Source organism: Cebidichthys violaceus, unplaced genomic scaffold, assembly GCF_023349555.1.
Source record: "Cebidichthys violaceus isolate CVI_PGR_0920_01 unplaced genomic scaffold, fCebVio1.0.p SCAF_8, whole genome shotgun sequence".
Lineage (NCBI taxonomy): Eukaryota > Metazoa > Chordata > Actinopteri > Perciformes > Stichaeidae > Cebidichthys > Cebidichthys violaceus.
Genome location: NW_027176964.1, coordinates 17,199,939 through 17,226,362, shown reverse-complemented (window position 1 = coordinate 17,226,362; position 26,424 = coordinate 17,199,939). Strand labels below are relative to the sequence as shown.

General features: G+C 47.5%; 5 protein-coding genes across 9 annotated transcripts in view; 3 read left to right on the top strand and 2 right to left on the bottom strand.

Moving 5' to 3' along the window:
- The first annotated feature begins 3 nt into the window (after nucleotides 1-3).
- On the top strand, nucleotides 4-4,120 carry prss56 (serine protease 56). The gene is made up of 12 exons (XM_068701419.1): nucleotides 4-138; nucleotides 282-471; nucleotides 586-694; nucleotides 849-1,005; nucleotides 1,180-1,322; nucleotides 1,420-1,579; nucleotides 1,693-1,881; nucleotides 2,002-2,193; nucleotides 2,300-2,502; nucleotides 2,673-3,189; nucleotides 3,305-3,411; nucleotides 3,521-4,120. The coding sequence occupies exons 1-12, from the start codon at nucleotides 48-50 to the stop codon at nucleotides 3,692-3,694; spliced, it is 2,232 nt and encodes a 743-aa protein (XP_068557520.1). The 5' UTR covers nucleotides 4-47; the 3' UTR covers nucleotides 3,695-4,120.
- Nucleotides 4,121-5,410: 1,290 nt separating this feature from the next.
- chrng (cholinergic receptor, nicotinic, gamma) lies at nucleotides 5,411-10,406 on the top strand. Its single transcript, XM_068737486.1, has 12 exons — nucleotides 5,411-5,640; nucleotides 6,291-6,427; nucleotides 6,515-6,559; nucleotides 6,688-6,812; nucleotides 7,049-7,204; nucleotides 8,303-8,400; nucleotides 8,482-8,682; nucleotides 8,894-9,008; nucleotides 9,101-9,215; nucleotides 9,312-9,573; nucleotides 9,664-9,797; nucleotides 9,882-10,406. Exons 1-12 carry the CDS (start codon nucleotides 5,535-5,537, stop codon nucleotides 10,101-10,103), a joined length of 1,716 nt encoding a protein of 571 aa, XP_068593587.1. The 5' UTR covers nucleotides 5,411-5,534; the 3' UTR covers nucleotides 10,104-10,406.
- A 211-nt stretch (nucleotides 10,407-10,617) lies between these two features.
- On the top strand, nucleotides 10,618-16,538 carry LOC137892405 (phospholipid scramblase family member 5). Of its 2 annotated transcripts, XM_068737489.1 has the most exons (9): nucleotides 10,618-10,675; nucleotides 10,784-10,893; nucleotides 12,622-12,985; nucleotides 13,074-13,154; nucleotides 13,281-13,473; nucleotides 15,517-15,625; nucleotides 15,719-15,818; nucleotides 16,059-16,125; nucleotides 16,363-16,538. In XM_068737489.1, exons 2-9 carry the CDS (start codon nucleotides 10,891-10,893, stop codon nucleotides 16,382-16,384), a joined length of 939 nt encoding a protein of 312 aa, XP_068593590.1. In that variant the 5' UTR covers nucleotides 10,618-10,675; nucleotides 10,784-10,890; the 3' UTR covers nucleotides 16,385-16,538. The 2 variants fall into 2 exon arrangements, with proteins under 2 accessions (XP_068593590.1, XP_068593591.1); XM_068737490.1 differs by having other exon boundaries at nucleotides 10,673-10,893; nucleotides 16,059-16,117.
- A 550-nt stretch (nucleotides 16,539-17,088) lies between these two features.
- On the bottom strand, nucleotides 17,089-20,426 carry eif4e2 (eukaryotic translation initiation factor 4E family member 2). 2 transcript variants are annotated; one of them, XM_068737492.1, is made up of 8 exons: nucleotides 20,334-20,426; nucleotides 19,515-19,626; nucleotides 19,230-19,364; nucleotides 18,795-18,899; nucleotides 18,555-18,707; nucleotides 18,312-18,452; nucleotides 17,778-17,853; nucleotides 17,089-17,676 (listed from the first exon to the last, which is right to left on the bottom strand). In XM_068737492.1, the coding sequence occupies exons 1-7, from the start codon at nucleotides 20,351-20,353 to the stop codon at nucleotides 17,818-17,820; spliced, it is 702 nt and encodes a 233-aa protein (XP_068593593.1). In that variant the 5' UTR covers nucleotides 20,354-20,426; the 3' UTR covers nucleotides 17,089-17,676; nucleotides 17,778-17,817. The 2 variants fall into 2 exon arrangements, with proteins under 2 accessions (XP_068593593.1, XP_068593592.1); XM_068737491.1 differs by having other exon boundaries at nucleotides 18,316-18,452.
- A 165-nt stretch (nucleotides 20,427-20,591) lies between these two features.
- capn10 (calpain 10) overlaps nucleotides 20,592-26,424 on the bottom strand; it is a 6,847-nt gene continuing 1,014 nt past the window's right edge. The window contains exons 2-13 of one of the 3 annotated variants that reach the window (XM_068737484.1): nucleotides 26,007-26,265; nucleotides 25,479-25,610; nucleotides 25,159-25,355; nucleotides 24,821-25,053; nucleotides 24,596-24,737; nucleotides 24,221-24,387; nucleotides 23,851-24,107; nucleotides 23,567-23,769; nucleotides 22,800-23,055; nucleotides 22,423-22,616; nucleotides 22,251-22,296; nucleotides 20,592-21,809 (exon numbers count right to left, since the gene is read on the bottom strand). In XM_068737484.1, the coding sequence (XP_068593585.1) occupies nucleotides 21,780-21,809; nucleotides 22,251-22,296; nucleotides 22,423-22,616; nucleotides 22,800-23,055; nucleotides 23,567-23,769; nucleotides 23,851-24,107; nucleotides 24,221-24,387; nucleotides 24,596-24,737; nucleotides 24,821-25,053; nucleotides 25,159-25,355; nucleotides 25,479-25,610; nucleotides 26,007-26,150 (2,001 nt within the window). In that variant the 5' untranslated portion in view covers nucleotides 26,151-26,265 and the 3' untranslated portion in view covers nucleotides 20,592-21,779. The other 2 variants (XM_068737485.1, XM_068737483.1) reach the window with 2 other exon arrangements.

The window sequence follows — 26,424 nt, the reverse complement described above, 5'->3', positions numbered from 1 at the left end:
ATCGCTGCCCGTCTGGTGAACTGGACAAAGAGAGCTGCATCCGGATCATGGGTGAGAGCTGCAGCGCCCGTGTCCTCCAGTGCAGCCTGCTTAACACGATGCAGAACCTGGAGCCTGCTACACAGACGCACGCACAGGGTGAGGGCGGCACACGCGTTCATGCATTCACACAGATTGCGTCCGTCACTAAAGAGGAGTGAGGCTCGTTTGCTAAACTCAGAGCATTCGATGTTGATTCCGCTGCAGTCGTTGACCGTCGGCGTCTCTCTCTGCCCCAGCAGCAGTGTGCGGTCAGAGGTCGTCCGCGGTGCAAAACATCACTCAGCCTCGCTCGCGGATCGTGGGCGGCTCGCCTGCGCCTCTAGGTAGCTGGCCCTGGCTGGTCAACCTCCAGCTAGACGGTGGCCTGATGTGTGGAGGGGTCCTGGTGGACAGCTCCTGGGTGGTCACTGCTGCTCACTGTTTTGCTGGGTGAGTGTGCATCACGGCTTTTCTGCAGCTGTGATAAGATCTTTGATTTGTTGAGATTATCAGTTTTCTTTCCCCTCTCCCTCACTTTCTTTCTGATTGCTCTGACCTCTGTAGCAGCCGAGGTGAGAGCTACTGGACTGCCGTGGTGGGGGAGTTTGACATCACGAAGACCGACCCCGATGAGCAGGTTCTCAAAGTGAATCGCATCATCCCTCATCCTAAGGTAACAATCCAAAGTGCAGGATTCATGTATATATAGTAGGATTGTAATAGGCATAATATAATATTATCTCTGCCATCACACCTCATTGGCCAAACAACCAGCTCAGCCTGTCATTCTTCAATTCAACCTATTAAACGTTCTCCTTCTCCTGCAGTTCAACCCAAAGACGTTTAACAACGACATAGCCCTGGTGGAGCTGACGTCCCCCGTGGTGCTGTCCAGCCGTGTCGCTCCAGTGTGCCTCCCCTCTGGCGTGGAGCCCCCTACTGGCAGTCCGTGTCTGGTGGCAGGCTGGGGCTCCCTCTATGAGGGTGAGTGGGAGATGATTGCCGTGGATTTTCACTTCAGAGCTTAGTTTTCTGTGAGCTTGAACGCTTCCCTTTTCAGAGAACGTGTACCGTCGATGAAGACCGCAAGTCAGCAAATTTGTCTGAATAGTTGATGTAGTCAACATGGTGCATTTCTATGCGTATGTTTCTCTACAGACGGCCCTTCCGCTGACGTGGTGATGGAGGCCAAGGTGCCGCTGCTGCCACAGAGCACCTGTAAGAGCACCCTCGGCAAAGAACTCGTCACCAACACAATGCTGTGTGCCGGCTATCTCTCCGGAGGCATAGACTCCTGTCAGGTGGGCACAACAACATGTTTGAGTCCTTTCTGTTTTGAAATGTTGAAGCAACAGCCAAACCATTTCCTGCTAACATACTATAAATATGCTTTTGTAGGGAGATTCTGGAGGCCCCTTGATCTACCAGGACCGAGTTTCGGGTCGGTTCCAGCTCTACGGCATTACCTCGTGGGGAGACGGCTGCGGGGAGAAGGGCAAGCCTGGAGTCTACACTCGGGTGTCTGCTTTCTCTGACTGGATTCAAGCTGAGATACAGAGTGAGTTTCAACAGTAAAACACCACGGATACCCAAATCCTCTGACTCACTACATACGTCAACATATGGAAACACTCCCTACGATACTACAATCTGCGCTTGTGTTGTTTTTAGAGTCGTTTGGAAGCAGGGAGCCGACATGTTCGGAGCTTCTGAAGACAACAGAAATGACGGCGGAGGAGCAGAGGTCGGAGTTCAGCTCGCTCTGTCGCTTCTACACCCTGACCTGCCCCCCTGCTCAGTCCGCCAGCACCTGCAACCGAATGGCCGAAGACAAGTGCCTCACCCGCTTTAAGAAATGCCGTGAGTACTCTTATTAAAAAGCTCAGCCTGATGGATGCGGGACAAACACATGAATATACTGTATTCATGTTGCTGTGAGGCTATAGGGTTCTGATCAGCTTCTCCCTCTCCGCCATTCAGAGTTGCGTTCGTTCCTTCAAACGCTGTTGGACTTGCTCCAGAGGGCCGAGGACTACATACGGGACAAAGTGGACCTGACCTTCTTCACCCAGACTCTGCCTCAGCTGGTGGAGCACATCTACAGCACAGCTTTCACTCACACCAGAGAGAGGAGGGACCTGGGCCTGAGCCATGGTCTCACACAGATTAAAGGTACAGGATTGAATAATTTACAGATGACAGATACATATTCAACTGTCTCATGGCTTTCTCAGGCGCATTGGTAAATTGTGTTCTAACACACGTTTGTTACTTGCAGAACAGCTAGGTGGAGCTGTGGTGCCGACAGAGCGGGGTCCTTCTCCAGCTCCCCCAGCCTTGTTCAGAGAGGTGGGACCCTCGGTGGATGACTGGGAGAACTACTTGAGAGGCATGGCTGAGGACCTGGACAAACAAGACCCCGACACGTCCAGGGACATGTCCACCACACCCACAATACGGGAGGACAAGCTTTTCCTACAGGTAGATTTCTAGAATGTCCAAAGCTGCAGGACTTCTGGCTTTGAAATACAATCTTGGAATTGTAGATTGCCAGTGATTGAATATGTTGACGTCACAGTTGATTATAGCAATAATTTAATTACTTTAGTTACTTAGAAACTTAATATCCAAATGTGTTTTTACGTCTCCAGACACAGGACTCCTCAATACATCAGCTGGAGGGACAATTTCAATCTGTTATCTCAGCTCTGCGCTCCAAATTGGACTCCAGATCTGCTCCTCCCAGCCTGCACTTGGACACGGCTTACCTCCAGGAGGATTCTTCCAACACTCGCCCTTCAACTACTCCTTCCAGCGGAGCGCCCGGCCCCTCCTCCTCCCAGGAATCCCAGGAGCCTTGGTCCCTTCTAACCGCCCTGATGCATGAAATCCAGAAGTCAAGCACACAGGATGAGACTGTGACAGAAGATGAAACCTCGTCCAGTAGAGACACTTCTCTCGATGAGAAATGGAGCGCGACGTCGGAGGATTTTACTTTTGTTGAGAATGAAGAAAGAACGGAGTCAACGTCTGCCGTTCAGCCGGTCACTGAGGGTCCTCACGCAGAGACGACCTCTGACCCCAGACAAGCCGTTAAGACTCTAAGTCCACACAGAAGATACAGGAGCCTTCTTCGCAAGAGGCAGATACCTGGGACCAGTGGGAAAAGTAGGTACCGCACCTAGTTCAGCAACACTTTCACTAAACACCATGACTACGTATTCCATGTAAAGTTTTCTATGGCTAGATGTTGTCTCTCAAATGCTTTTGTCTGTTCCTGTAGTTTGTCCTGGAGTGAGAGAGTCCTCACAGCAAGTCAGCCAAGTCAGAGACTCTTACAGCTGGGTCTTAAGCATCCCAAGCAAGAACCTGCGCATGAACTTCCAAGAGGTAAATTATGAATTTAGATGGAGAAGTTAAGAGCAGTAGAAGGAATCAGCTCTGATTTATAACTCTTCTCTGTCTCTCGTTGCTTCATTGGGTTTCTTTTTGTGTTCAGGTGTTAGTTGATCTGAGCTCCAAGAATGATCGGGGACTTTATCAGGCACGCGTCAGAGCAGTAGTGGGAGGACGACCTCTGACCTTCTACAGCCTCGTGGGCCTAGAGAATGAGTCCTTCTACCGCAGCGTGCCAAGGATCATCGCCTTGGGACTGGAGGCGCTCAAGACTTGACTTTATCACGACAACAACAGCAAGCAAGACGAAGTGAACGACAAAAGACGGACTCAAATGAGAGACGACAGCACCAAGACTTTCAGACAGACGTGTCTATCACGGGACAGAGAGACGCACGTAAAGACGCACATTCACTCAAACTTTACTTATTCTGCCATCTCCTGAGAAAAGCATTTTTTTGTTTCCTTGTCTGACGACCTGACTTTAGCTGAAAACACAACCATGAATGTATGAAACCCAACTATCCACCCATCATGCCACAGGACTGTTTAGTGGGGTTGGAGACGCAGCCTTGTCTAACTTATGAATCTGTATAAAATGATAAGTTATTCGTATTGTCTTTTGCAAAGGTTGAGCCTCTTGTGAAGCACACAGTCTGTATATATTATTCATATTCGTACCTTATTCTTACCATATTTATTTGTATAGAGAAAAGCATTTGTATTTTTGTAAAAAATCAAAAACTATATATAAATAAAATTGTTAATAATACTATGGCTTGTTGTGTTGAGTGTTGGGCTAATCTGCAGTTATGTAATTCCAGATTTTTTCAGAGGTGAGATATTGAAATGAACTGACAGCTATGCTGCTAATCCTACAGCACTTTGCTGCTGGTAAAGCAGTTCTGCTGACACCCAAACGTATTCTCTCCAGACAGGCGTCAATGCTGATCGGTTTACCTTCGTGACCCCATTTTGACCTCAGTCCTCCGACCCTTTAGAGGGTAAGCTTCCCCATCAGCGCCGCAGCTGCTGTGCTGCGGTGACCGGTACTTCCCACATCCTCCCCGTCTTCACTCCTCATTTCCAGGACGGGAAACTGTAACAGGACACTGACACAGTCTCAGGCTGTCTGTCATGAGTCCAGGCATTGTGAGTGAAGACAACTGGTGCTTGAGGAAGTGACGGTCTCGACTCGTCATTGCCGTGTGTTGACTTTTGTCCCGGTGGTTGCCAAGTCTCGGGCCACTGTTTGACCCCCCCTACCCCCAACAAAAACCCCCAAAGTAACTTCACAACTAATCTGTGCTGGTTGTCTGCCCAGTCCAAATGCTAAAAGAGGGATAAACAGGGACATGAGTGGGACAGCTGAGTAAACACTCACACATACTTCTGCTGCAACTCTCTCCTGCCTCTGGCTGGTGTGTTTATATGGGAAGTGTGCCAAATCATGGCAGGAACGACACACACACACACACACACACACACACACACACACACACAGGCCAGTCATCACAGCAGGTGTGCTGTAAATGGACAAGACTCATCACCTGTCCTCTGGTCCACTATACGACTTTTTTTTTACTTTCTGGCGTGCAGACAGGCACAGTGTTGCTGCTGCCTCACTCTCTTTATTGTCTAATATTGTGGTCTGTGGTCTTTTTATTGTAGAGAACACATTTAGCCATGGCTGCTGGTGGGAAAAAAATAGTTCTTTTATAGATCGCTGATGTGCTAAATTTGCCCTCACAGAATCCACGAGTGTGATTTTGATGGTGCACTCTAACACTGGAGGGCGGACATGCACCGAAGTACAATGCCTAAAACATGTGCATGTCATGTTATCAGTGGGTGTTGTGACAGCTGGCTATGCAGGACTAGAAATAAACTCTTGGATTCAATCCTAACAATCATCAACTGCCCACCAAACCCTCGACCGCTCCTCTAAACCTCAACCCATCCCATCAGCCCTGACTCCTGCTGGGAACACACACACACACACACACACACACACACACACACACACACACACACACACACACACACACACACACACACACACACACACACACACACACACACGGTTTAAGTGCCAGCAACCCCATCAAGTAGAGTCCATGCGTATCAGATTAGTGATCTTTGTCTCGGACAGCGCAGCACAAACAGACACACTAATGGATTCTCCGTCGCTCCTCCTGAAGGTGTTTATGATCTCTGCCACAGGTAGGCCACTCAACCCGCCGCCACGTTTCTGAGAAATTATACAGATCTCGTTAGTTTCTTTACCCTCGAGACGATTGTCGTTACGAAGCTCTCCGTTCACCAAACTGTGACGGGTTCAGCAGGGAAACAACAAGGATCTACTTTTGTGATAAACAATACTTTGTTACTGAATTATTTCACAGGGCATGTATACAAACATTTGTAGTGCTGGAACATACCAACACTGTGTGTTAATTGTTAGTCTATAAAATCAGACAACAAATGTATTCTTCCTGCTAACTCCAGTTACACAAAGACATTTGTTTTAATGTTATTGTTCAATTTATTTACACAGAAAGAATAAAAGAAATAATGTTTCTTTTGATGTGTTTGTATTCCAACAAAGGGTTAGACCATTATAAGACCATTATATAAAAAGGCTCATCTCCTCATGAGAAAACATTTAACATGGTACTCCAGTGACTTCACACTGCACTTACATTCACAAGAGTTGGTCAGAAGTGCAGCAGCAGAAGCTGAGATATCCTGACTTGAAAGATCTTGAGCTTAATATGTAAAAGTGATGGAGGTGCTCCTTTAAATCAGCCCCTCATCACCTGTTTCAGTCGCTCATGTGTTCTCGCCCTGCCCTGTGCGGCTTTCGTCTGCAGCATCAGCAACCAACCTTGAAGGGGACCTGTTCAAGGATTTGATGAAGGGCTACAACAAGAACATCCGGCCCACGGACAACAGCGGAGACGTCACTCAGGTGGACATCAAGATGACGCTCACCAACCTCATCTCTCTGGTGAGTTCGGTCTGGTGTTTGTTGAACTCTGCCGGCGGCTGCTCGGGCCGCATGGATCACGACATTTACTAAACTGTCTCTCCTTAGAATGAAAAGGAGGAGGCTCTGACGACAAGCGTCTGGATAGAAATGGTAACCACACACACACACACACACACACACACACACACACACACACACACACACACATCTCCACTGCTGGATTTAGTTGTTTCTGCTGCTCTGCATTGATGTCAAACCCTCAGTATTTCTGTACGCAGCAATGGTGCGACTACCGGCTGAGATGGGACCAGCCGCCCAGGTCGGCTCTGTACGGGAGCATCACCTCTGAGCTGAGGGTCCCGTCCAAGAGCATCTGGCTGCCCGACGTCATTCTGGAGAACAAGTGCGTCCAACAACCTCCATGTTTTCACAAGAATTATTAGACAAGAGACAAGAGTTCTCTTTTTTTTTATCATGACGAAAATGTGATTTTTAGAGCATGTTGTTGTAAAGGACAATAATTCAGCAATGCGGCGACATTTAGGCAGAAGCATTAGTACCGAGTGCAGCTTGAATGTTGGTATTATGTTCTGTAAACACATACAATAACTGCAGCATATACATGTGTGTGTATTTCAGTGTGGATGGACAGTTTGAGGTGGCACTGTACTGCAACGCACTGGTGTCTCCTGACGGCTGTGTGTACTGGCTGCCTCCTGCCATCTACCGCAGCGCTTGTGCCATCACCGTCAACTACTTCCCCTTTGACTGGCAGAACTGCACCATGGTGTTCCGGTGAGCAGAGATGAGATCGGTAGGGATTTCATGACAGGCCAGTGTGAGCAGTACGCATACATTTATATATATATATATATATATATATATATATATATATATATACACACAAATAAAAAACGACTAGATCGCTCTGTTAAGAAGTTGAAAAACGCCTCAGATTCATCTCTCAAATGGATAGTCTGGTCACTCAAGAATCTGTTAATCGATCAATGTGCAGTCACTTAGACTGACTTCAGGTCAGATTCTGTTCTTAAAGAGACAGTCACGTGTCACAGCAGCACACAGGCTGATAGTTAGAGTTAAAGAAAAAGATAAAGAACTCTTTGAATTAGATTGTAAAATGAGAATTATATAATAATGCATTTATAATTAATTATATTGCATTATACAGCAATAATACAATACTATGACATATATAATATATATATATATATATATATATATATATATATATATATATATATATATATATATATATTGTACATATATACATACATACATATATACATACATACATATATATTATTGCTAAATCATTTATTTTCCTTATTTTATAAAGTTCACAGATCTATCATTGAGAACAGAGTTCATGTCCACAAAGGTTTCTAGGAATTTGGGGGATTTCAACAACTTGTGGAGGACATTTTACCAGAATAAACAAATTACACATAGTGGTGATTAAAAGTTGATCTTTTGAAAAAAACATTTAAAAATTTGACAGTTTAGGTAAAACATTAAATTTGATTTTCTAGCGGGATCTAGTTCTTCTCCTTCTTTTATAGCCTGCCAGTATAGAGACGGTTATTAAATAAATGTGTTGTAAGGTAAGATTTAGAGAAGATATCATTTTATACAAATAAGTAAATTAGTTAAATGAAATGGATTAAGTTACGTTTTCTTATTGGTAGGGTCGCACTGTGGAAATATGGACCCTTCCGTTCACTTCAAGGTTCTGTGTTTAAATAGAATCCAGTGTCCAAACCGGGAACAATGAGTCCTTCATGCGCGGTCCCTTTTCACCGCGCTGTCTTGTAAAGAGGATCGATGGCTGTGTTTGTTGTGGTAACAGACCGTACGTCTCCTCCCTGTGTTCAGCTCCCAGACTTACAGCGCCAACGAGATCAAACTGGTTCTCAAAGAGGAGGAGAACCGCACATTGGAATGGGTGGATATTGACCCGGAGGCTTTCACAGGTACAGCAACATTTGAATGAGGGATTTCAAAATAAAACTAAGCACCACCATTATCTAAAGCGTGGCAACGTGTCCTTCTAGAAAATGGAGAGTGGGCCATCAAACACAGGCCGGCTAAGAAGCTGATTAACACTCTGTACACTAAGGACGAGCTGGAACACCAGGAGGTGGTCTTCTTCCTCATCATCCAGAGAAAGCCCCTCTTCTACGTCATCAACATCATCGCTCCCTGTGTGCTCTTTTCCTCCCTCGGCCTTCTCGTCTACTTCTTACCTGCCAAAGGTCTTTTTCCTCACTGTGTGTATCTAAAGCTAACCTTACAGTCAGATAGGTAGTTACAGTAGGTAGCGGGGTAGGGGCTCTCCCCGCTTAACGCCCCTGGTCCACTTTGGCATCTTGGCTGGTGTGATCCCTAGATGCTCTGTAGTCAACATCCATTTTCATCAACACAAAACCTCACCACTCTCACTGAATATTGGTCTGAGTTTTGCAGCGGGTGGTCAGAAGTGCACCATGTCGATTGCCACTCTTCTGGGCCAGACGGTGTTCCTCTTCCTGATCGCCAAGAAGGTTCCGGAGACTTCGAGGGCAGTGCCTCTTATTGGAAAGTAAGTGTTGTGTGATCACTCTCACAGCTTCGGTTCAACTACAGCCGATCTGAAGAGAGGCCGAGATGTGATTTATGGACCTTTGACTGCAGGTATTTGATGTTTGTGATGTCAGTGACCACCATGGTGGTGATGAACTGTGTGATAGTCCTCAACGTTTCCCTGAGAACCCCAAACACTCACATAATGACGGATAAAGTCCGAAAGGTGAGACCAAACCCTTTCATTTCCATTAAGAAGCTGCTGAATGAACGCGGGTCTATCTGCCACCGGATTACCCTCTGACCCCTGCAACCTCCTCAGGTCCTCCTAAACATCCTGCCTCGGCTGCTGGGGATGCAGATGCGACCCTGGACGCCAAACGGGGACAACGCGGACACTGGAAACGGAGACGCTCTGGCTCCAGACAGGACCGGTGTGTTCCCGGTCCCCCGCCGACGCCGCAGCTCCATGACCCTCATTACCAAGGCAGAGGAATACGCTACGAAAACAGCCCGGTCTGAACTCATGTTCGCCAGACTCAAAGAAAGAAATGGACTGATGAAATCTGTATTAGAGAAGCTAAGTAAGTGAATGAGTTCCCCATGTTCAAGTATACATGAAGGCTTGTGCCCCCCCCCCCCCGTCATGACTTACTGGTGTGCTTTGTACACAGATGATGGGCTGGAGGGAGGTACAGCTGAGCAGCTCAGTGCCAGCCTGGCGAGGGCCTCTCCTCAGCTAAAGCAGTGCGTGACCTCTTGCAAACACATAGCGGAGACCGCAAGGCAACAGAACAACTTCCAGAACGTAAGATCTACATTTTAATACCTGCTTATCTTCTCAGCTTTCAACATCAGCGATAATCTCCAATTATTTCTTCCAACCCTGTAGGAAAATGAAGAGTGGTTCCTGGTCGCCAGGGTGATCGACAGGGTCTGCTTTCTTGTCACGGTGTCGGTGTTTTTTATCGGCACGATCGGGATCTTCCTGATGGGGCATTTCAACCGGCCTCCATCCTCGCCTTTCCCCGGGGATCCCAAGAAGTATCTCCCTCCAACAAACAATCTCACTGATCTGAGTGAGAGTGGGATGGGAGCAAACTTCTTTGGGTGAAACAGGAGAAAGTCTCCAGATTTGATCCCTCTAATCGAAAGAGGAAATGTGACGGTGTCCATCATGACTGAGGCACACAGAGAATGAAGAAGATGTGGAGATATGATGACTGTCAAAGGTCAAGACAAACAATCCTGTTCATGGGGATACGAAGGAAAAGAAAGAGCATGTTCCTTTGCTCTTCCTGTTACTAGCTGTTTGATGCCAGATCACTTTTGCGCCTGCTGTCGACGTTGATCAAATTCAAATTTCGTCATCGTGATAAACTACAAGATACACTGCAGAGCTTACAACAACCAAATAAATGCTTTAATCGATAAAAGTACAGCTGTAATGTTGTGATTGCTCAATCGCAGACATTTCTTAATCAAGTGTTTGACACCTTTTTTCTATGAGGCACATAGAGAGAGCTGACACCCCAGACTTCCCCGAAACACCCCCCCCACCCCCCCACCCCACCCCACCCCCCACCCACCTCTGGAAGCAGGATTTCAATTACATGGCTGAGTGGTGCCTTTCTAACCCAACAAAAGACAGATCCGGCTGGTTGGGATGGAAACATGGTCAAGGGGGTGAGACGGAGCCTGGTGGACAGGACACACACACACACACACACACACACACACACACACACACACAAAGCCAAACGTTAATACGTGAATATTCACACAAACACACAGGAGGTTTGCGCTCCAGCCCTCCTGATCATGACGACTCATGGATGATGCCTGGTCTCTACCGTCTCACTCAGACCGTCAGTCAGTCGGTACCAGGAGGTTGACTGCAGATGGTGAGTAAGAGACTTCTTCTGCTCAATGGAGCTATTTCCTGTCTTTGCACTCCTTAACCTGGAGATAATACGGGTAATAACAGCTGCACCTGTTGTGCTCTTCACTGCCTACATGCAGGACATGAGGTAGGGCTTCGTTATGGTACTTTGTTGTTGTGGAGGATAGTGCGCAGTGTTGCATGCAGCTGTGGAAACAAAGTGTGCGAGTCGAGTGTGTGTGATGTGAATAAGAAGGAGGCTCAGGCTGGCTGCCGTGATGAACGTTGATATTAGTGCAGACAACTTTGTAAACCTGCTGTCCTGCTCTAAGGAACACTGTGTGGCTTTTCTTCAACTTTCCCTCCGCAAAGAGTCGATTCAAATATTTAAAAATAAACACAAAAACACACACGAGTCCACGAGATGAATGTAAGGAGTCTTGAGATATTTATGGATTTCCTTTTAAAACAATATTCTGCTGCACAAAATGATACTATTCTTCCCTCCAAACTTTGCTGAATTTCTATACTTTAAGTTTTTCTCTCGCTCTCAATTTTACTTAACTTGAAAATGATTAATGTTTCAATGCATTACTCTAGTGCTTACCTTTGTAGCTGTCAGCTGTCAGCAGCTATTTAATCAGGTCTTCATATCACAGTAGCTCTCAAACTATAGTTGTAACTTATCTTAAAACCTAAGAGAATTGTTATATTTTAACATGACTTTCACCCCTAATTTACATCCATCGACAGAATATTTAGCATCACACTTCCTAAAACTTTTCAACCCCCCCCCCCCCCCCCTCACACTATACTGTACACAACTGATGTGGGCTGATTTAATCCAAAAATGTAATATTTAGGAAATTACTGGACTGGAAGTTCTTGAACCAGAGCGCCCCGCGGACCGCTGCGCACATCACACTGAACACCAGATTCTTCCTTACAGCATCGTACAGACTAGCCGCAGCCTCCCTTGTAAAAACACAATCTGTATCTCCATCTGGTGGATGAATTGTGGTACTGCACTTATCGATAAGGCACTGGCTTTCAATGCGGGCCAAGTAGACCAACCGGCTGTGGTTTTCTTAAAATGGGAATATACACTTTATATTTTTATTTTGTTGTGTTGTGCGTACAGGTTTGTCAGGCGGAAATTAAATCTTTTATTGAAGCTGAGTTCCATCTTCAGTTACTTATACCCATATATACCAATCTCGGAATCCATCGGATATCAATCTGACGCCGGATAAGCCTCTGGGGGGCAAAGGCCAAGACTTCCTTTTCAGTGCACCGCTCATTGTTTACAGTCTGATAAGCAACTTGAGACGCAAGACTGGACTTGGAGTTCAATTTCAACTGGCTTATTTCACAAATAGCTAACCGAGATTCTATTCCGGCCACTGCCTTCTCCTTCTTTTGCTCTCCACGCAGACCGTCCACCTGCTTTCAACCAAAGCCTGCTCCGACATTATTGGTCCATGATCCTACATGGTCCTACAAGATCTCAAATAGATCTTGTAGTTGCAGAGCTACACTCAATTCATTTTGGGCATATAATTAATAGTTATTCATGAGAACAAATACTGTCAATTTACGATACATTTTCCTATAACTGAAAACATCCTTCTGTTCCATTCTGGAACTTAAATAATGAACATACACTAGAGACATCTAGCCTCGGTCTCATACACACCTGTGGTTTGTTTGTCATTTTGATGTCATTGCTGAGTTCCACATGTATTTTCAGTTTTACACCATGTCAGTAGTGACCAATCAGCCTCTTCCCTTTGGACAACTGGAGCGAGAGAAGCACATCCAGATGATCTTCAGAGCTTTCCACAACAGCTGTGGGCCTTCATGCGAGTGCCACACTCAGTCACTTGGACCACAAAACCAGCAGAATCCTCACGCCTGGGAATCTGATGAGCAACTGCCAGGTCTGGCTCCTGATATGGAGAGGAAGCTGGAGAACGGCTACACTCAGCCACCAGGTGAAGGGAGCGGTCCAGGAGCGGAGGAGCAGTGTCACGGAGGTGCAGCAGGACCCCACTTTATGTCTGCGCTGGAAACAGTCAGTCAAATACATATCACTGCCAGACCAGAGCTGCAAGGCGAGTATGAAGGACTACGTTTGTGTGTAAAAAGGGAACTGTTGCAGAGATTTGTCCGTTTTAAAAGACTGATGCTTCATCATTGCAGGTCCACAGTGTGTTCCTCAGAGGATCTACAGCATCACCACCACAGGAAGCAGCAGGTCACAGTTATTTGTGGCTGTGGAAGGTACGGGTCGCTGTTCAGCTGTGTCCTATCTGAGAACGTTCATATCCATCTTTTATGAAGAGAGAGCGAGTTACAGTGTTTCTTCAATGTATTCTCAGTCTCTCCTTGATCTCTTCCTCTTGTCAGAGAGTTCCTGTGTTTGCCTGCAGTGTTGCGGTCCTGCTCGGGCTTGTTCCCTGCAGGGCTTTGACCGTCAGGGCCGGCAGGTTTTTTATTTTGAAAGGCCCCTCAGGGTGGACGCCTGCTGCCTCGGCTGCTGCCTGATGGAGATGAGGGCCTACACGCCTCAAAAACATCTCATTGGCACTGTGTGTCAGAGGTAGGATGGTCTCATCTCCGTTTCTATTGCCCTTGTCCAGCTTGAACAGTGGTGAAAAGTAAAACGAGCACATTTAGTCAAGTGCACTACTTAAATAAATGTATAGTAGGCCTATTTTATTCCATGTAACTTTAGACTTCTACATTCTATGTAAACTTCTTTTACGATCAACAAAAAAAACACTATCAAAGCAGACAGCGTGGACACGTAAATGTAGATCCAGTGTGTGTTTCTGGTGTTCTTTAACACCAGAAACACACACTGGATCAGTGACTATCAGAGGGAACTCAAGGTGCTTCTGGAGCCTTCAAGAGGCCGCTCAGCAAACAGCTGGCAGGAGAGGCCGAAGCCATAAACACACATATTACAGCACATTTTAAACACGCCACGCGGCGAGCATATACACGTGTGTTTTGACACTTTTTACTCTTGTACTCACCTGCGAACACCTCCACAATCTGCTCCAGGTTAAACTTCTCCCTCGTTGATTCTTAAAACTAAATATAACATAGAACAGCCCAGTACTATGGCCCAGTATAACCACCTGGACTCTACTGTCACATCAGGGATCCTCGGTCTCAAACAGCAGGAAGTCCTCAAACACCTCACTGAAGTTTCCTCAGTGAATGCAGAAGTCAGGAAGCGCATGTTAGCATTTAGCATGGTAGCATTTAGCATGTTAGTATTTAGCATGTTAGCATTTAGCATGTTAGCATTTAGCATGTTAGCCTGACCCAGCATGCCCCCACTGTGGGCATTCTGGCCAATTGCTGCATTGAGAAAGAAGCAACCATGCCGAGGGAAGCTGCTGATTGCAGCCACGCCCCATATGTGATGGTTAATTGGATTGGGCTGGACTCAAACATTTGTAAGGTGTCATTTCCTGAGTATCATCACCGTTGACTTTGCAGAGCTCTGCCTTCTTGTGGCCACAGAAACAGCTGCAGCTTCTTCTCCTTTCTTCTGCTCATTCTCACGCAGGACTTTTTACTTTTTAAAGGATGTGACTTGAAATGTAATACAACACTTGTGATAAATAGTGTGCTACTCGAGTAAAAGTGTAATTACTAAAAATAAAAAGTACTCACATGTACACTGTTACGGCAACGACAGTAAATGTAATTCGGTACTTCCTGCCTCCTAGTGCTATCTGGTTTTGGTTTGTTGTTCTGAACATTTCACCAGGTTTTGAGTTATCTCAGATTTGTGACAGTGGAGGTGAATGGATTTGGTTTGTGGCACTAAGAAAATAAAAAACAGACTGTGAAAAACTTTCATTCAAACGACTTTCTGTGCGATGTTGCCGTGAATTAACCCTTTGACCCCTACTATCAGAATACTGCACCAGCGGTCTTGATACTTCTCACTCTCAGACTGGACAGCTGTTCACGTGAGTGTTTTTCCATGTCACTCCCAGCTTCTGGCCACCCTGAACCACCGTCGATGCCCCGGCCCGTCTGTAAATAGCCGTGAGAGCTTTTACTGTTCCACCCAGCCGGGGTGTGGTCTAAACCTGGGAGACTTAATGCACAAAACAGCTGCCTGCACAGAGACACTGCATCTACAGAGCTGCCCTGTGCTGGGAAGGAATGCGGCATCCTTCCTAATGGGGATGTTGGCTGATGGGAGAAATGGAAACAAGTCTCTTGTAGTCAAACCAAAATTCTTCCTTCTTCATTTGTCATAGGTCTGACTCCAGGGTCAGCTGCGGTGCCTTTGTGGTTCAAATTTAGAGTTGTCAAGATCAGCACTCGATGAACTTGTCCCCAATTAAGACTAATCTGGCAGAGGTGTTCGGTGACCAGATACCTACTTTATAAATATTGTCTTAGTTGTGCTTGAACAGAGCTTGCCCCAGTTTGAGCCCTTGTGGCACCAAGCAAATGGTTTTTGGTGCTTCAGAATCATGACAGCTGAAAATGTGATCAACCAAGCATCAAGGCTGTGCCAGTGTGTGAAGTACCGGCCAGTGCGTCTCCCAGGTTGCTCATTGCATGATTATGTAAGGAGATGTGTTTGTGTGACGGCTGACTGTGTTTTCAGGTGGAGCATGTTCACCCCTCTCCTGGAGGTGCGTGGGTCAGAAGGAGAGTCCATCAGCATCCAGGGCTCCTGCTGTCCATACCGCTGCTTCTCCAACCAGCAATTCCAGGTAGACGCGTTTAAGCAACCCAAAAATAATGGAGTAACGCCTTTCTGCAAGTGTGTTTCAATCGGTGTTTCTGGCTTTTTGTTCACGCACCAGATCGTCTCCCACATCGGTGAGAAAATGGGCACAATATGGAAGAAATGGCCCGGCTTCAATGTCGAACATAACATGGACCATGAACATTTTGGTTTGGAGGGTGAGATTGATTTTGAATTCCTCATGAAGTGGTCCCAACACTTCTCCTGGCATGGCCAAAGATGTAATTAATAACGATGAGAACATAACATGTTGCTTTCTCACTCGTTTCTTTAGTGCAAATGAAAAGTAGTGTGTGAACATCAGGGTTGTGTTAAAGGGTTTCTCAAATTCTGTGTGATCACGACTCCCCACGCTTTCATAACACATCGTAAATCTGATTTTAATGTCACTTTTCCAGTGCCGCTGAATATGGAATCACATACTAAGCTGCTGCTGCTGGCGGCCACTTTCTTGTTGGTAAGCATGTGAGTTAATATTTCCACTCTCACGTCTGTATTTTGTTGTGTTAAAATAGCGCCAAAAAGAGACAGCAGAGGTATAAATAGTGACTCTAAAGATGGCCGATCCCATTTAGCTGCTTCAGTTTCAGGGTTCTGGTGCTGTGTGTGTGTGTGTGTCATCATTTATTGGATCACTTAATGTCCGCTGTGAAGAAGGGCTACTGTATATAATTAACTGATCAACTCATGTTCTCTCTACAGAACTACATGTTCTTTGAAATGAGCTGATCAGTCGAGGGAGAACCGGACGTCGATGAAAGCGATCTACAGAAATGAGGCGCAGCCGGCGAGTCGGCGCACGGCCCAAGAAACGGCGTCGTTGAACTGTGTTTGTGAGACAACCGTCGAAACGTCACAATAAAACCACATGGAAACAGCTTTAGCAGCAGATGCATATTTGACATTTATTGCTATAATCCATCAGGCGCAGATCCAACAGTGTCTCTTCACCGTTGACACACACACACACACACACACCTGCACCCATCATCGCACCACCAGACAGCATTACAGTTTTTCAACAAACTATAGGCGCTTTCTTGACATGATTCCCAAAAAATGCTCCCAAGGGATTGATAGAAACTGTAACCTGACCGCGGGCCCAGTCTCATTCTTTTTGTTTTCTTTTTAATACAAAATGGCAAAAGGAGTGGCGGTCAGCGTTTCAGGACTCCTATACACATTTGGTGAGGACGTTAAAGCAGAGCCCATCCCTTGGATTCTTTCAAGGCGGGATGAAGACAGGACAGACAGAAGGGGGGACTGGTTCAGGGTCAGGCTCGAGGCCAGGCACAGTGATTTAGGCAGCTTGGCAGTCCATTCTTAAGATGCCAGTTATACAAACGTCTGCCCAACACAGGATGGTCCTCATCCTTTGGGATTCATCCTCCACGTCAAAGATGGAGAATCACTGCGGATTCAGTAAAGTGATCTTTGAAGTGGACTGTATTTACAAATACATCGTACATATTAATAGTTAGCATTCTAGTTCGAAATGACCAGAGAAATTGTAGTTAAAATACAGCACTGTAATAAAATAACATCTACCTGCAACCCTGTCTGAGTCCCAATAAAACAGATTAGTTTGAAACGGCAGGAGGTGTGATGTTATGTTAAGCAATAAAATCAGATGTAGTACTATAACAGGTTGGTTTTTGTCAAGTACACGTTGTCAACAGCTAATGACCAGGTCAGCAGACAGCAGTCACATGGCCTCCCTCTGGTGGCAAGTTGACAGATGTTACATGTTGCATTAAAAAAATAAAATGAAATCAGAGGCTTTGTTCTTCTCTGGTTGATTAAAAATAACGCATATTTCCCTCTTCGGCTTGGTTCAGCGTCTCGTGACGGGCTTCTCTGCTCACAGGAGGAATGGTGGTGTTCTGGCCTCTGCTCCTGACTTTTGCTCCGTCTTCACGTTACACAGCGCCAATTCACGTAGAAGCCTCCTTCCCTGGACTCGTCGTCGTTCGTCGTCGTCGTCGTCATCCTCCAGCACATCACATACACACACACCTGCGCACCCAGGAACAGAGACAAGCAACGTTAGCGAGAGACAAAAGCACGCGAGGAACTATTTCTTTCGCTCCGGAAACCAGCGCAGTCACAGGTCTTACTCTCGCAGAGGTGGTCTGTGTGAGAGGCTAACGTCCGCCACTAGGATTCACCAGTCCATGGAAGTCTTCCCATGCTCTGCCAACAAAAGGATGCAGCACATCATCATTCAAAATAAACACAGCGTTTGGATATTCAGGTCTTTTCAAAAAGGGAGAATCACGACTACAATCCTAACACTAATGAATTTAGATCAAAACGCACGTGAAACATGGTGGAGCTACAGACAAGGTCGTATTTAAAACATACACCAACACATAATAGAACAATAGAGAAACAGACGAGTCCGTTTTAACAGCTGTGAGTCTTTAGGAAATCATAACATCCAAAGAAACGCTGCAACTAACAACCATCTTCATTATCGGTTAGAATGTTGACTTTTTAACTTAAATGTTTCATTTACAAAATCATCTTTCTCCAGAGCCCAATTTTACATCTTGATATCGATTTTTTCGAATATAAATTTATGAGTTTGTATACATCTAAGTGAGAGAGATAGAGAGAGAGAGAGAAAGTAATGAAACGATGAGACATACATACTTGATGCTGTCATTGTGAGTCTTGTACTCCATGATGGTGTTGGGGGGCAGGTTGAGGACTCTGCGCAGGGTGTCTCTGATGCGGGCGGTGGTCGCCTGGTCGCCGGCGGTCTTGTTCCAAATGGAGATGATGTCCTCCTGGAGACAGGGAGCAGAGAAGGCACGTCTGAGTAGCACCGACCTAAGGCAGTGTGCTGTGACTAGGTGCAGCAGACGGGTGTGTCCGCTTTGTGGGTTTACCTGGAAGCGCACCGACACCACGGCCCCACAGATTTCCTCCCCAACCATGAACTGCTCCCCGAGCATGGCCAGGATCAGGTTCTCCCAGCAACGGGAGGCCAGGCCTTTCCTCAGACGGATAATCCATTTCCCACCCATCTTATTGGCATCATCCTAAAAGCGATAGGCAGGGTTTCAACGAGGGCGTTTCGTGTATAAAAACCAAATGGACACAATTCATTACGAGAGCTCAGCACTCACCTCCCACATAGGTTTGATGCCCTCCTTGAAGAGGTGGAAGTCACTGTGGCCTGTCAGATCACCGGGCCGGATCATGTGACTATAGAAACGCCAGAACTGCTCCACCTTGGGAAGGACAAAAAATGAGCTCCCTCCATATCTACTGTGTGCCCCGGTGTGTGAACATACACTACATAACTCCATCACAATGTAGGGACGGCACACAGGCCGACCGTCTAGGGATCGAAAGATATTCTGACCACAGAGGCCCTGGGTTACGAGTTCTGAGTCTGTACTCTCAACCCAGTGGGACCATGATGTCAGAGCAGAAAGGAAATCCGCTGCCGTTCAGGTCGTACAGAGTAACTCTTTATATTAAGGCTTTCAGAGGGTCTCCCCTGTAGTCCGCACACCGGTGTGCCCCATCTAGAGGGGGAGTCACGTGGAGCGACTTACCGAGGCGAAGCTGCCGATCTGTTTAATGTTCTGCTCGTAGCTCTGAGTACTGGCTGGTCTCCCTGGGGTGCGTCTGGAGTACCAGAAGGTGTAGTTGTATTGAAGAGGGTGCTCTCCCGCCCCCGGCACCACCATCTGCAGAAGATCACAAAGTGACTTGAGCCATACAATTAACCTTAAAGCTGCAAAAACACACACACAAAAACACACACACACACACACACACACACACACACACACACACACACACAAACACCAGTCATTCCCTAATAGCTTTATTAATACCTTTTTCTTGGCGATGCTCTGGTCCTTGTCCTCCTCTTCAGTTTTTTCCTTCTCACCGTCTTTCGGTGAGCCTTGGTCCTGGTCGTGGTCTCCACTGTCGTCATCTTTCAGACTGGAGTCGATGGGAAACACAAAGCATGACTTACAACTCCGGTGAACAAGTAATTAGGTGCAACGGTAGCTGGCTTAATACGATGCTGTCGAACACAACAGAAGGGTCGTTCAGCGTTTGGTTTGTGGTGCTGTTGAAGCGTTTTAGTCAAAAGGTATTCCTGATGCTCTGATTAGTATAAAAAACGGGGAAACACTTAAAAAATGTTGACCGTTTATGACGCACGCGTACACACCAGTACTGCATCTACTCTGCTCGTGAATATCCTGCGACACACGGTTAGCTGTCAGCCCGTACTTTAGGGCCACGGGAGTCTAGTTTGAACCGAGGCTGCGCGCACGTCTCACCGCCTCTCGACAACTGCCACACCGAGGCTTCGGGGCCTGTCGCGCCTTCCGCAAGGCTAAGCTACAGCTAACAACACAGCGCGTTCCCATAATACAATACTATGTAGTCTTTGTTGTTACTTCCCTTCGGTTTAAACGCACTTGTGTGTGTGGACCTCGCTCTCATGGGGGGGTTATAAGCCTAACGTAGCACACGGAGCACGCAGGACCACGCAATTAAAGCTGACACACCTCTCTTTTTTTACACGCAGCAGCTTTCATTAGCGTTATTCTCCCACGTAAATGTACAGTCACGACGGGGGGGGGTTGGGGGGGGGGCACTCTCTGGCGGGTATCCCACAGAAACTTTTGATTACTCACGCGTCAAATTTGTTGTTCATTATTTTCTAGGTAGGAAGCCTTTCGGAGTCCGACCACAGTCTCCTGAATTCCGCAGGAACAGACGCGCGCACAGCAGACGCACGTGGACGCGCACGCAGTGTATCGGTCGTTGTGATGAACGCGGGGGGGGGGGGGGGGGTGACGTATAGCGTTCCTCAGTTTGTGACCTAATTAACTCATTTATACTCACTGGAAATCCAAATATACACCAATAAAAAAGCCAAAAATCACATCAACACATGGGACACATCAGCACCAACTTATCTTTTAACATTTTATTCATCATGTCTAACTTACAACCGTAATAAATACACATCATTGTACCACTAATCAGTTAATTATAGCTTAGGAAAAGTCTCTGTTAACACTGGGTCTAATGAATCATCAGAAAACCCTGTGACTTCGACGCAGACAGACACACATACGCAGCCTCAACACAACGAGGGCCGGCGGCCTCTTTTCATGAAGCGGCCTCCTCTGATGTGCCGCATCCCCTCGTTTCATCACTTCCATCCATCCCGCTTGTCATCTGTTCTTGCGGCAACTTCAAACCGCGGCTCTGTTCAGGTCCAGGCAGAGCTGTGGACCGAGTCTGGGGGGACAAAAAGGGAGCTGGGTGCTGGGAGGAGGGGGGGGGGGGGGATGGAGTCAGGAACAAAAGTGGACTTCTTTGGGTCCAGCCTGGTGAGCATGTTTGGGAATGAGGACTGCAAAAGAAACGGTCTGTGTCTTGAGACAAACCATACAGGCTAGGTAAGGAGTAGAGTGTTTTGGGGGTGAGGGCTGGGAGGATGGCTCTGGCATGGTATGGCACGTTATGGTGCGGTGTGGTTTGGTTGGCTCTGCTGTCAGAGACCAACCCCTTGCCCCCTGTGCCTCTGTGAGGACCTTCATGAGAGGGCCCTTTGTTCCGGGCCGGCAGGCGTACCAGTGAGTGAATGAGCAAGAGCGGCGGCGGCCCTCTTCAATTGCGGCTGTTTGTTTACACCACCAAGTCCCGTCATACTTCATTAGCAGCCCAGCCCACCGACAACCTCTGATGTCCTAATCGCCGATGAGTGTGTGGCTGCCCATCAGCCCTGAGCCTCAGCGGTTCAGAATAAAGGGGTTTCCAGGATTCCCGACACACACATTCCCACTAAATCGGCCTGCCTGCCTTCCTTCTCAGCCACTAGTGGTACAAATACATACACATACATGCATGCACACACACACACACACACACACACACACACACACACACACACACACACACACACACACACACACACACACACACACACACACACACACACACACACACACACACACACACACACACAGCCTCCGTGGTGAGGGTGGATGGGAGAACTGGTTCTTTCATCATGGGCCAAGAGGCACCGGGAGGTGAGCCGACGTCAGTGGAGCAGCAACAGTCCCAGAGGACTAGCTTTGCATCACAGAGATGTGAGAGATCTGCCGCCCAGAGAGAGACAAAAGCAAGACAGAGCGATTATTCAGTGCTGCCCTCCTCCGAGCACAAACACAGACTTAAAGATGTGGCTTTGAAAGATAGGAATCAGGGAATTTCTGCCCCTGAAATGCCCCGGAGGCAGGACTAGCTGTCAGGCTACTGCCCCGCCTCATCCTACCATCAAACTTACAGAAGATATAACCATGTCCAGGCCAGGTTATGGCAAGTAAGCTGCAGTCTGTGTAGTAGCCATCGATTGATTTTTGAGTCTTCTACGTGTCTGTCTGTCGCTGGCTGACCGATAGAGTATATAGGTTATGTTTTTACAGAGCCTGTAAATCAATATGATGAAGCATTTGGTGAAATAAAAGAAGATTCATCAGCTAGCGTCGTCTTTCCCACATTTAGCGCTGCACAATGATACGGTACTTCAGTGAACTGACCTCCTGAATGGCTCTTCCCAGTCTCTCCTGGCTCTTCACCACCTTCCTGAAGGAGACACAAATCCGTTATTACTTCTGACAATGATAATAACAACAACAACAACAACAACAACATTATAAGCTACTGCTGTTAGCTGTGTAATCGGGGTCTAATGAGAAGACGAGAGCCCACCTGTGTATTCTGCGAGCCAGGCTGAGGGTGAAGCTTGCCGAGCAGTCGGGCCGATAGGTGGACGGCACGACGGCGTAGTCTCCGGGACGAAGACAGCAGGACAGACTCACATCCCGGGTGTAGCAGTGAGGGACACAACTGGCTGCCGGATCCTCGTCCCTTGGTAGCGTCCGCTCAGACTCCCCCTCTGGAACCTGGGTACACAGTGACGATCAGATGCTGTACGATTACACCCATCAGCTATTTTATTATAACATATAGTGTATTAAGAATAGTTTTAATATTTCATACAGCAGATAATAATAATAATAATAATACAGATGTCTTTGCACTTTACTTCTAAACGATGCTGGTATTCTCCTCAATGTTTCTCTGACCTTGTAAATGTGAAAGCCAATCGGGTGAAGGTCAGCGTCAGGGCGGCTCTGGCGCAAGTTAACCCTGATATTAACTCCTGATGTCACTGCTGACTCAGCACACACTGTAAAAGGGAAGCAGGGGTTCTGCCAGTGAGACAGGAAATTCCTGCTTCCTCCAGCCGTCCTGCCCTCTGCCCACGAGCCCCGGAAGTAGCTGGTCTCCCACTCTCCGTCTGTCGTCAATGGCAGTGCAGGCGCTGGGCTTTTCAGGGCACTGAGGAGGAACAACGTTGTCATGTCAGGAAAACTTCCATAGAATCACAGCGCCTCACGTGGCCAAACACGGAAGTAGGAAAAGAGATAAAGAAATGAACCAGCAGATGTCGCTATTTACATGCTGTCATTCATTTTGAAGGGAAATCATGAACCAAAGAACGTCTGTGTGTGTGTGTGTGTGTGTGTGTGTGTGTGTGTGTGTGTGTGTGTGTGTGTGTGTGTGTGTGTGTGTGTGTGTGTGTGTGTCTTCTGATTTCATCAACAACACGTGTTCTGCACAATTGCTATTGTAACACTTTTTGTTCAGTTCTGTTAATTTGTGCATCGAATTCTACCGATTTGAGATAGTGAATTATAAATTCTTCACTTATTAAAGATGGAAATAAATCTCTTTGAACTGTATTGTGTAAAACAAACATAACCTGGATGCGCTGCACGTTTCCCATAATGTTTACATGGATACATAAGATGAGCTTGTTGACCTTCTCCCTCCGTAAACTGCTCCTTACCTGAGCGATGAGGAAGAGGAGGAAAAGGCCCTGAGGAGGAAGCGGGCCTCAGCTCCTGGCTGGTAGGTGCTGGGGATCAGCAGGTAGTGTCCGGGCTCCAGCTGCTCCCGGAGGACCACCTCTCTCTCGTAGGCGTGGCAGTGAGTAGAAGCACAGGGAGGTTTGTTCAACATCCGGCTCAGGTTAAAACGCCTTTTCTCCACCTATCGACACACAGATGTGACACAACGTAAAGACAGAAACACTTCTTTACTTATTTTTTGCCCAAAGGTGAAAGCACAGACCTTCCACATGTGTAGAGCGATAGCCTGGTAGTGCTGGTGTGTTGCGTTGTCGCTATCCTCGAGTGCCGTTTGTGCGCATTGCTCTGCGTTTCTCCACCTCCTGTGCTGCAGCAGGGACACCAGCACCTCTCCGCTCTCACACACTTTGAGCCAGAACTTTGGGTTGCTGCCGTAGCCGCTGCTGTTCCGGCTGCCCCCGGCCGAGTGCCCTCTCGTCCAGCGGCCCGCCAGCTGATGGTTGTGCGTCAGCAGGTTTCCTGTCGGAGAGGAGCGTTTGTGAGGTTTAAAAAAAAAGCAAAAAAAGGGGGGGGGGGGCGACGATGAGGTCAAAGTCGGTTTAAAACAGCCTCGAGCGAATCGAGTGATTCACCGGTGTAGATGCTCTTCAGGTGCCCCTCATCGCTGATGGGGTAGCCCACGGTGACATCATCAAACTGGGACAGAAATTCGGTTTCATCCAACCAGAACTCGCCCTCCGCAACCCTGGCTTGTAGTTCCACCGCAGAAACGGGGTCGACGGAACTCCAACCCAGACCACTGCAGACAAAGAGGTAGACCGAGTGACTGCAGACCGGGGCTGAGTGCTGAGGTGCAGACTTCAGACTTGATCAGATAAACCATTCATATACCATAATTCAATAACACATTGTCAACGCACAGGTCATACACACAGCAGTGACTGTTGTCCGAAGGCTCATCTCTGAATCTCAACTATGACGCACATCAGCAGACACACAATGCCTACCTCCCTACCCAGGCCCCTCCCCAGCAGCATCTTCCCCAGGGGTTTCTGATCCTGAGCAGCAGTACTTTGCTCCCTGACACCATCTGGACGTCCAACCACTCCATCACAGTCATCGCATGGTACTGACCCAGCTCACTGGCACCTGCAACAGTCATCGAGGTCATCAGGAGAAGTGACACGGGATCAAAATCGCTCGTTTCTGCAAGAGAACAGCTTCTTTCTGACCTCCTGGGCTGCTGTGAGTGGAGCAGCTAACCGCACACTCGTCTTTCACTGGAAACAGAAGGCTCAGGTCCAGGCTTCTCCCCCTGACCCGGTCGCTGTCTTGTTCCGGTCTCTGCTGCTGCTCCTCCTCCTCCGCCTCTCCCAAGCTCCAGCGTTCAGCCAGGCCCCCGGTAAAATCCACCAGCGCCTCGGACACCTGGCCCGCCCACAGTCGCTCATATGAGCCATGAAGCCTGAAGAGGAAGGAGGGGACAGGAAATTTCAAAACGTCACTAAACACGCGGTTGGGAATGCATTACAAGGTCCATAGGGTTTGAACTGAGAGACAAGATGCTCACTTGGCGTAAGCTTTCTCCAACAGGGCGACCCAAAAGGCGGTGGGGGAGTGGCAGCGTGAGAAGCAGAGCGTGGAATTGATACAGGGCAGGCGGTCGTCGATGGTCACTTCTGTCCAGCGTCCCTGCTGCCAAAAACAAAACTGGAAGGAGCCGCTGTACCTGCTGTGGTCCCACTGGGGCTGCTCTGGAGGCAACACCTACAGAGAGTCACAGACCAGCACAGCAGACAACATGCCTGTGACTCACACAGTCAATGCAACAGTACACAGCCAGAGCTGTGGATCATTAACATCTAAATGTCTATAGAGTTGCTGCTCTACCTTGTCCAGCAGCTGTTTGCTCTTGAGCAGGAAGCTGCAGGCACAGAGAAACCAGCAGTCTCCTAATAAGCCTTGTTTTGCGTGAGCCAGGCTGGCGTTGTCGGGGAAGAGAGCTGGCGACCGGCAGATCTCCTGGAGGTGTAAAAGAAGACATACATGGAGAAACACACACTTCAAGAAGACGTGCAAGAACTCTGGGATTTGGGTGCAGACATGAGTTAACAGAGGATGTCAGCATGAAGGTCAGGGCCTCGTGAATGTTGTTTGTCACCCAATCAGCTTCTTCAGGTTGCAAGACGATAAACAGTTAAATCAAAAACATATGGAGTCTGAAATGCTGAACACAACCTTTGAACCTGTAAGCACTCCATCATAATCCAATCAACCACCTGATGAGGGGAATCCTTCTGTGGTTGAACAGATCAACCTGAGACGGGTGATGTTGCATCACCCGTCTCAGGTTGATCTGCAACACGCACATGGAATACACGGCGGCATTTCCCACTTCCTCTTAGCACTGGGTCTGACCTGCGGGCGTCTCCAGGTGACGTCACCCTGCAGCCGGGCGATGGGCGTGGAGCTGTCAGAGAAGAGGGAGGCGTCGTCCGAGGGGAAGTCCTGGTCCTCAAACAGAGCCTGGCCTCCGCCCTCTGCTCTACCTGCTTCTTTCATGGCTCCAGCTGCTTCTTTACAACCCGGGTAGAACCTGCTGGGTCAGTGGGTGAACCTCAGCCAGCTGTGAGCATCCTCACGAGGCCTCTATGTACACTTCACACACGCAGCACACCTAAAATACAGAAACAAAGTTATAGTAAATATGAATGAGATTTGGTTTATTTGTGGTTGGTGCAAAGATCACCAACAGAAAGATGCAACCTGCTGTAGATGTAGGTAGTATCTATTTATCTGTCTCTATAAAGACACTGTGTGTGTGTGTGTGTGTGTG

Excerpts from the sequence above, each read along its gene's own strand:
- prss56 (XM_068701419.1), top strand. The coding sequence starts at position 48 with ATGGGTGAGAGCTGCAGCGCCCGTGTCCTCCAGTGCAGCCTGCTTAAC. Across the intron at positions 1,006-1,179 it reads CTGGGGCTCCCTCTATGAGG|ACGGCCCTTCCGCTGACGTG; the intron begins GTGAGTGGGAGA and ends GTTTCTCTACAG. Across the intron at positions 2,194-2,299 it reads TGGTCTCACACAGATTAAAG|AACAGCTAGGTGGAGCTGTG; the intron begins GTACAGGATTGA and ends TGTTACTTGCAG.
- chrng (XM_068737486.1), top strand. The coding sequence starts at position 5,535 with ATGCGTATCAGATTAGTGATCTTTGTCTCGGACAGCGCAGCACAAACA. Across the intron at positions 6,560-6,687 it reads CAAGCGTCTGGATAGAAATG|CAATGGTGCGACTACCGGCT; the intron begins GTAACCACACAC and ends TTCTGTACGCAG. Across the intron at positions 6,813-7,048 it reads GACGTCATTCTGGAGAACAA|TGTGGATGGACAGTTTGAGG; the intron begins GTGCGTCCAACA and ends TGTGTATTTCAG.
- LOC137892405 (XM_068737489.1), top strand. Across the intron at positions 13,155-13,280 it reads GTTATTTGTGGCTGTGGAAG|AGAGTTCCTGTGTTTGCCTG; the intron begins GTACGGGTCGCT and ends TCCTCTTGTCAG. Across the intron at positions 16,126-16,362 it reads ACTTTCTTGTTGGTAAGCAT|AACTACATGTTCTTTGAAAT; the intron begins GTGAGTTAATAT and ends TTCTCTCTACAG.
- eif4e2 (XM_068737491.1), bottom strand. The coding sequence starts at position 20,353 with ATGAACAACAAATTTGACGC. Across the intron at positions 18,708-18,794 it reads GCATCAAACCTATGTGGGAG|GATGATGCCAATAAGATGGG; the intron begins GTGAGTGCTGAG and ends TATCGCTTTTAG. Across the intron at positions 17,854-18,315 it reads ACTCACAATGACAGCATCAA|AGCATGGGAAGACTTCCATG; the intron begins GTATGTATGTCT and ends TTTTGTTGGCAG.